Raw genomic sequence first — 9,312 nt, 5'->3', positions numbered from 1 at the left:
GATGTCGGGCTTTAGTGTTTACCCCTTCATCACAAGATCGATCCTAAGTTTCTTTTTTAACGCTAAGCTATCTTTGCGTGATAATGGACTCATTGTCTTCGTGAACTTTTCATTTTCTAGCGGGTGTGATTTGCATGATCGAAGCCAAAAATACCAAAAAAACTTAGTGACTGTATTTTGGTTTGGCACGTCACACTTTTCTAACTAATGATGGATTTGAGCATCCAAAAATGACACATCTTACTTTGTTTATTGGAAAACGCCAGGCTTCAGTGTTCGTCCCTTTTAGTTCGTTAGGATTTGCATCACGAGATCGATAAGATTGAGCGTACAACTAAAGCTGCTGTCTTTAAACAGTAAGCTATCTGTGCGTAAAAACTGACCCATTGTACACGTGAACTTTTCATTTTCTTGAGGGTGTGATTTGCATGATCGAAGACAAAAATAGCAACTGAGATAATTGATTAAAAAAAAAAAAAGAAAACGGACGGAGTGGATCGGTAATTTGCTTGAACATAACCACATCACTGGTCTTACCTTTGAAGGTGTTAATCCAATGACTGAAATATGGCAACAAGTAAATGAGGAGGTAGCTTGACTTTCAGTAATAATCAATAGTTATACTTAATAGTCCTTCATATTTCTTTTGAGAAGGGAAGAGAGGTGGGGGAAATGGACTGGACTACAGTTACGTTGTAGGATCCGCACATCCGGAAAGGACTTTCCTGAAAACTCCCAATGGCAATAGTGCTTTTCAACCTTTTTGTTTCCTCTTTTCCTCAGACAATCGCAAGAAACTTGCAACTAGAGGGCAATAACACCCAGCGATCATTTGAATGATAAAAATTATATATGGCTTAGGTTCTTCCATGTCTTTAAAAAATAACAAACAATTGCCAGCTTGACAAGCTTGCTTCCCGTTTAATTTAGTATTGATGTCAACATTACCTGATTTCTCGAAATGCGGAGAAATTTCGTTTTCGGGGTGATGGCTTTTACGGCTAACGGTTAAAAGTTTGGCCATTTTACGCGTAACGGTTAACATCATTCCATGAGTTGTTACCAGAAATGTTTAACAACTCGTTCCATAAATTTTTACCAGAAAAGTGTTTAACTGCTAATTTTTTTGGCCGTTTTACGCCTCACGGTTAATCTTATTAATTATTATTATTATTAACACTGTTACTGCCAATTTGTGATTAGGAAAAATGAAAACTGTGATTAAAAGTATTTAACAAAATTTCTGAGAATAGGAACTGATCAATTATCAAATACGATCGAGAAAAAGATCAAAATGGTATGTTTTTTTTTCCTGAAGTGATTCATTATGTACGAGACGTGAACTAGTGATTCTCATTTCACAAAGTGTTAGTACAAATCATAAATATATCTCTAACCTTGCAGAAGATAGTGAGAGTTAAACTCCCCAGTTTTCATGCGACTTTCGAAAATTCAAAACGGAATTCGCATACTAATGGCGAATTAATGAGAGGGGGATCTGGAGGGCGAATCAACATTTACTCCGAAGATTTAAGTGTTCCATCTCAAACGAATGAATTTCGGTTTCGTACGTCACACTTTATAACCACTGCTGGATTGAACATATGTATAAAATAACTTATTTCATTCTTTTTTCACAGGAAACGTCAAGCTTCTGTGTCCATCCATTTCCAAAATTAAAATTTCATTACAAGATCGATACCAATAGAACCAAAGCTTCTTTCTTTAAACGGTAAGCTTGCTGTGAGAGATAATCAACTTTTCATGAACTGGTATGGAAAACCGATCAGCAGTTTACTCCGCAGTGAATCTATTTCGGTTTTGCACGTCACACTTTTACTACTTCAAATCGACCATATTTGGTTCCCCATACAATTCTATAGGACGTGTTCATTTCTTGTGAGTGACTACCGAGTCACACAATGCGTGACGCTTTCATGAATTAATCGTTTGCTTTTTCTCTAGACGTGAGCTTGGGCCGCCTCTGCTGACATCAGTAAAGGACATTCTGCATTATAAATATGTCTTGATATAGGATTGATTTTAGTTTTTGATCACGTGATTGTGGAAACCATCAGTTTCTCGAACTAAACGATACTGAACAATCTTAGTTATAATGAGGTTGAAATATATTATATAAAACCTTAACGGTTTGAAGAAAGCCATTTAACGGTAGAGATATGAAGCATCTGATCAACGGAAAAGTACGCCTTTACTATGTATGCAGTAACACTGAATTTAAGAAAGTCTTAATTTCTATCAAGAGATTAAAACAGTCCTCTTCGTGAGCGCGCAACGTCATGACTTATCTTCTTACCCGAGACTCTGGCGCTTAAACAGAGAAAAAAAAGGATTACGGCGTTTAGAAAAATATGTACTGTAGAATTCGCCGCTAGACAAAAAAAAAAATTTGTGCTCGTATGCCCGTCTATCGCGTCCTATTTAGGTCGAAATTTTCAACAGTTAGTGGTCATATGATAAAATGTTTATTGACTGAGTTTTGTTAGGCCGGACGGGAAAATATTAGGCTCTCGGTCACGAAGCAAGGACCTCGCTACCCTCCTACCTCCCAATCAATAGGTACACAGTATTTGGGTTTGTATGTCACACTTTTATCCCTAATGATGTAATTGAACATGAAAAATGAGGAGTGTTATTCTATTTTTCATGGGGAACGACAAGCTTAAGTGTTGATTCTTTTAAAGCTTTCATTTACATCACAAGATTGATCACAGTACAACCTAAGTTTCTTTCTTTAAACGGTAACCTATCTTTGCGTGACAATCGACTTATTGTCTTCGTGAACTTTTAATTTTCTAGCGGGTGTGATTTGCATGATCGAAGCTAGAATTGCTAAAAAAACTGAGTGACTGTATTTCGGTTGAGCTCGTCACACTTTTCTCACTAATGACGGATTTTAGGTCCAAAAATGAAACATCTTCCTCTTTTTATAACATGTTCAACTTTCGTAACTTAGCACCAAGTCACACAACGCGTGACGCTTTCATGAATTAATCGTTTGCGTTTCCTCGAGAAGTGAGCTTTGGCCGCCACTGCTGACATCGGTGAAAGACATTCTGCATTATAACTATGCCTTAATATAGGATTGAATTTAGTTTTTGATCACGTGATTGTGGAAACTATCAGTTTCTCAAACTAAACAATGCTGAACAATCTTAGTTATAATAAGGTTGAAATATATTGTATGAAACCATTACGGTTTGAGGAAAGCAATTTTATGGTGAGGATATGAAGCATCCGTTCAACACAAAAGTACGCTTATACTCTGTATGCAATACCAGTGAATTTAAGAAAGTTTTAGTTTCTCTGAGAAAATTAAAACTTAAAATCTCTCTTCGTGAGTGCGCAGCGTCATGACCGTATCTTCTTATGCTTGACTGGCGCTTAAACAGACAGAAAAAAGAAAGGGATTACGGCGTTTAGTAACATATGTACCGTAGAACCCGCCGCTAGTATCTAAAAACTTAAGCGAATAGTATCTCGACCATGAAACATTTGTGTACAAGCAGAAAACGGAGATTCAATTGGAGTCTACCGCAATCTTGGAATCGATCGTTAAACCCTCCTAAAAAGTGTCAAGTTAATAGCTTGTGGAGATCGTAGCCACTGGAAAACCACGTAATGAAACACTACGGATTTCCTATATCAACGTGGGACAATCCAGTTTTATGATCATCAATTTCTCAAATTGTACAATACTCAATAACCTTATTTTAGTTAATGAGGATAAATCATACGGTATAAAGCCACAGAGATTTGAAAAAGTTGCCGTAAAACCAATTTATTTCGCCGTGGTGACGATTCAATCGCGCCATCAACCGCTTTAACGAAGGACTAACACTCGAAACGTGACGTATCGCAAACATAAAGATCAAAAAAGTAGGTACTGGGCTTTGCCATAAGTGCCTTACCTCTCTACAGTTACTAAATAACTAAAGCTGATAAAAACCGAGTGACTAGGAAAGATTTTCAATCGCACTTACCAAGATGTTGACAGTGTGGCTGATGCTTTCAAAATGAAACAACAAAAATAACGAATTACTTTTCCCAACCTTCCTAACTTCCGCTGTCACAGTGTTTTAGGTATCCAGATCACGTGTGTTTAGGTTATTCCCTTCCCCCCTCTGGACTTATCGAAATAAAGGGAAAAGTCTTAAATTGCATACTTCTTGTGTGCCCGTATGCCCGTCTATCGCGTTCCATTTAGGTTGAAATTTTAACAGTTAGTGGTCATATGATAAAATGCTTATTGTCCGAATTTGGTGGGGCCAGTGAAGAAAATATTAAGCTCAGGGTCATGAAGAAAGGACCTCGCTGCGCCCCGACCACTCCATCAATAAATACACAGTATTTTGGTTTCGTACGTCACACTTTTATCACTCATGATGTAATTGAACATGAAAAATGAAAAATGTTATTCTTTTTCAACAGAAAATGTCAGGTTTCAGTGTTTACCCCTTTGAAAGGTTTGATTTTCATCACAAGATCGACCACAGTACAACCTAAGTCTATTTTTTTTTAACGCTAAGCTATCTTTGCGTGATAATGGACTCATTGTCTTCGTGAACTTTTCATTTTCTAGCAGGTGTGATTTGCATGATCAAAGCCAAAACTACTAAAAAAGCCAAGTGACTGTAATTCGGTTTTGCACGTCACACTTTTGTAACTAGTGATGGTTATAAAATAATTGAGATAGTTCGCACGCTCTCATAGGTCAACTGGTTAGTTTAGATGAGAGTATGTAAACACAGCTTGTTGGGACGTCACACTTTTAATATTTACCGGCGCAATTTGAAAACAATTCAAACTCACAGTTTTCCCAATACTCGCAAAGTAATTTCAAGTATAAGTGATAAATATCGGAATTGGAGAAAAATGTGCTAAGTTTTGATCTGAGGTTTGGCTTCCGTCCCCCCTCCTCAGTGAGGAACAAGAAGGAAGAAAAAGAGGAACTAGCGCTTTGCCTGCCTTGATGATCATGAACTGTACGGCCTCGTCGAGAGAGTTCAAGTGAAGACGACAAATATGCAACAAAATGCACAGTAAACATCGAAATGTAAGGAAACAAGGAAACATTTTGGAAAAAAAATTTGAAAAATTGTTCGACGCGCCCTACTTTCAAAGAAACCATAAAAACTATATATCACTGAAAAACTTATAAAGTATGGAACAAAAGTTTTAAAAAGTTTTTTTTCCCCCAGCAAATTCAGTTTCAGTGTTTTCTCTAAATAAAGAGTAAATGAAATGAAAGTTTGGAAATTTGACCGGATCTTGTTGACAGTAATCTCAAATCAAAACTCACAATTTCAAGGCTGTAACAAAACAGTTTTTTGTTACTGCCTTTGCTACATTACAAAAATGAAGAAGCCGTTTGTTCGTTACGGCTGAAGGAAGATAAAATCATGCTGCTTAGGTCTCTAAGGCAGGGTAATTAATTTATTTTTAAAAAATGACATGTAGTTGCCCTTTTGGTATGACCTGAGCAGACGCCCGTCCCTCGTAAAAATGCCGAGTAATCAAGTCGATTTTGAAATTAACGCAGGGGTCACATAATCGAAAGAAGTCGGTGACGCTGATTGCAAAATGAGAAACTTTATAAAGCGAGACTACATTTTTCAAAATAAACAAACAGTGACGTGGCTTGATTAAATTTCCTGAACTTAAGAGTCATCAGATATATTGACAACTGACATGTTTGAACGTTAAGTGAAGTACATGCGTATTCAAAGTGGGGAAACTTTGCATCGATATATTGGTTGAAAGCGAAGGTAGTTGATTAATTTATCTTACTTGACCAGTACTGTTCCAATGCTGGACTCACGCTTCAAGACCAGCGGTTATGTGTTATAAGTAGGTCCAAAATTAACGACCAATTGCCTAAATTTAGATAGATTTTGCTTTTTGGATATTTCTCAGATATCATTGGCTAATTTTCAGCTGGTTAAGATGTCACTTTTTTACCTATGTATTTTCTACCTTTCTTCACTTCATTCGCTTGCAGTTTATCACTTCCCTTTATCGGAAAAGTAGTTGAGATCTCCGTGCATATCTGATTAAGTTAACAAATTCTTCCAGCTTTTGCATGATTGAATTTTGATCTCTTCAGATTTACCGTAAAAGGAAATATCTCATTCAGAAAACAACTGGTTTCCTTGGTTTCCCATCCTGTTATCACTGAAACTTTCCACTTGAATATTCTCTTCGCATATCTTTTTTTTCCTCTAATTGCTGCTTCCTGATCTCTGTTATCGCACTTAGCTTTTGAAGCCAAAACAAAGGTAAAAATACAAAATATACTACCGACAGATATTGGCTACGTAAGTAATTAGAAAAAAGGCTATAAAACGAACAATTACAAAAATTTACGGTCATTCAAGGCTACTGTTCCTCAGTGAAGGCGAGGCCGATCTTTGACGAAGAAAATGGCTGTTGTACAGTTGTGTATTTTAGCGCTGTTTGTGGCTTCCACAAAAAGTAGCAGTATGTATAACATGTACTCCAACATGATCATACTCGATGACAAAGGAAATTACAATGTTTCCTACAACTACTATGAGTTCGCAGACAGACTGGAGTTTATGGTGCAAGTAAGAACCACAGGTTGGGTTGGTTTCGGTGTTGCTGGAGTAGCACCAAATAATATCAGTAACTATGATGTGGCAATAGGGGGTGTGAAAGATGACGGAACAAGCTATCTGCTGATAGGTCGGAATAACAAAATGTAAACTATCTAAAATCAAAAGAAAAAAACGCGGGCTCGACACATGTTACGATTTTTGTCTGATTTCTTTCATTTAAGTTAAGACGCTAAATTCTGATCGCGAAAATATGTAAAATAAAAGTGAAGAATTTAACTTACAAAGTATAGTGGAGATATGGACGCAAGTCTCTAAATTTAGAGAGAAATGGCATGTTTATTGTTTATGTAAAACATTTGGTATTAGTGTACTCAAAATTAATATTGTTGCTTCAAAAATTTCGTCTTTTATCACTGGCGTTTCATCCGCTTTTATATTTTTAGCTTAAGCCTCGTTTTAGTCAAATTCAGTTGAAAAGAAATTAAAGCCGGGTATATACCGTTTCTGTTAAGGAAACATGATTTGTTTTGAGGATAGAAAAATGGAACATAAAATTCTAATTTTGCGTGTGTCGAATGACGTAACATATTCAAATGACCATGATTCAGTAAAATATACAATACAATACAATATTTATTTGCCATATACGACATTTACACATGGAAAAAAAAAATGAAGAAAATTGATGACAGAAAATAAATGGCGAGAAAACCTGAAAGAAACCACGAGGCTTATAACAAGTCAGGTTTTCTCACTTAAAATAACTAATCTTATATTAGAATTACAATATGGACTTATGGTAATTAACTTTGACCGCGCACACGTACACACACACACACACGCACACACATATTAAGTAAGTTAGTTAAGAATTACTGCCTTACAGAAGCTAATACTTAGAGAGAAGAAATTCCTTAAGCTTTCTTTTAAAAGAAGCGGAGGAGGGAGAACTAGTTATGTCAGAATTTAACGAATTATAAAAGTTTGGACCTTGAAAGTAAATTGAAAACTTCCTGGTGTTCGTTCTGCACAGTGGCAAACGGAAGGACTGAGCATTCCTAGTATTATAATTGTGGATTTGACTATTCAGTAAAAAAAAGTTATTGAATTCGGAAGGGAGTGTAGAGTTCTCGAATGAAAACATAAAAGTACCTAATTGAAACGAATGGATATCATGAAATTTTAAGAGTTTAAGTTCCTTTAAAATAGGCCAGTATGGGCAATGTATGTAGAATTGCTTACTATTCTCAACGCACGTTTCTGTAAGGTTACAATTCTTTGAAGGTTTGACTTATAGGTACCAGCCCAAGCTAAATTGCAATAATACAAATATGGAAGGATCATAGAATTGTATAAAGTACGAAGGGAGTGAGTAGAGAGAAAAAACCTAGATTTATGAATAATACCTATAGATTTGGATAATTTATTTGCTGTTAAGGATATATGCGATTTCCAGGTCAAATTGTCATCTAATAAAACACCCAAAAACATGGTCTCAGAAACACGAAGAATAGGCTGCTCATTTATGAAAACTTGAAATTCAAAGGATTGCTTCTTTTGCCAAGGCTTGAATACCATAAAATTAGTCTTGGCTAAATTCAAGGAGAGCCGGTTTGCTGCAAACCAGGTTGACAATTTGTTTAATTCTCTATTTAATGTGTTAATTAGGTAAACAGGGTCATTATGGGAGATAAATAAGTTTGTATCATCAGCAAACAAGATTGCATCAAGCAGGGAAGCATTGTTCAAATCATTAACACACAGGATAAAAAATAAGGGACCAAGAATAGAACCTTGAGGCACCCCACAGGGAATCCCCTGTGGGGCAGATCTAACGTTATTAAATTCGACAAATTGTGTCCTCTCAGAAAGATAACTTTTAACCCATTCTAGTGCCAGACCACGGATCCCATAATGATTGAGTTTTTCAAAAAGAATGTCGTGATGAATGGCGTGAAATCGCTTCAGGCATTGAATATTCATCAAGACACATCTGCTGTAAATGCAGAAGTCAACTCCCTACCCGCGGAACACTATAACATCAACTCTTGAAATTCTTGGCAATGAGTCTACTTAAATATTACGCACCATAAGTCTCTGGAATATCAGTTCCACGAAAAGGATCTGTCGCACACAGAAACCTTTAACTAATGGATCAAGTGAAGTGTATTGGGGAAGGCTTGTAATTGTGAATATAAGGTAACTTTCCTAGTAACTAGTATCAGGCAAACAGGAAAACATCATGAACGTGAGGATCTGATTAGAGGGCTTACTCTGATCTTTTGGGCGGGTACTCAAGTACTCTTAGCCCATACCAAATCTTGTTAAGGAGCCATTTTAAGACCTTAGCTATTCTGGACTTAACTCCTCAACTTATTTTTATATCTTAGACTACCAATGAACCAGAAACTCCAGTCTATGTCTATGATCTGTTTCTCTTATCTGCTCAAAAGGTACGTTACAGTTCATAAAAGAAAATTATAATACGTTTCTTTGAGAGCACGCGGTGTTATAGACTGACTTATCTTCTTGCGCCAGACAGTGGCGTTTTAACAGAAAAACAAACGTAGTTAATGACCAATGCAAATTAAAGCAACTGCAAAACAAGAGACTGTAATGCCAAGAATTTTCTGGGATATCAGCGAGGAAAGTTCACAATAAAAATTTTGACGTTTTTGATCTGTTTATCGATGGCGTGATTGTATTGATAAGG

At 36.4% G+C, this 9,312-nt stretch overlaps 1 protein-coding gene and 1 long non-coding RNA gene across 2 annotated transcripts in view; both read left to right on the top strand.

Moving 5' to 3' along the window:
• The first annotated feature begins 338 nt into the window (after positions 1 to 338).
• LOC149036616 (uncharacterized) lies at positions 339 to 3,357 on the top strand. Its single transcript, XR_016181663.1, has 3 exons — positions 339 to 589; positions 1,641 to 1,732; positions 1,966 to 3,357. It is a non-coding gene; the product is annotated as an uncharacterized LOC149036616 (long non-coding RNA).
• A 2,923-nt stretch (positions 3,358 to 6,280) lies between these two features.
• The window catches only part of LOC149036606 (uncharacterized), a 102,302-nt gene continuing 99,270 nt past the window's right edge, over positions 6,281 to 9,312 (top strand). The window contains exons 1-2 of the mRNA XM_089189440.1: positions 6,281 to 6,608; positions 8,990 to 9,052. Of these exons, the coding sequence (XP_089045566.1) occupies positions 6,444 to 6,608; positions 8,990 to 9,052 (228 nt within the window). The 5' untranslated portion in view covers positions 6,281 to 6,443. The remainder of the gene's footprint in view (positions 6,609 to 8,989; positions 9,053 to 9,312) is intronic.

This window comes from Pocillopora damicornis, chromosome 12, assembly GCF_964200805.1.
Source record: "Pocillopora damicornis chromosome 12, jaPocDami1.2, whole genome shotgun sequence".
Lineage (NCBI taxonomy): Eukaryota > Metazoa > Cnidaria > Anthozoa > Scleractinia > Pocilloporidae > Pocillopora > Pocillopora damicornis.
This window is presented reverse-complemented; position numbering and strand designations above follow the sequence as displayed.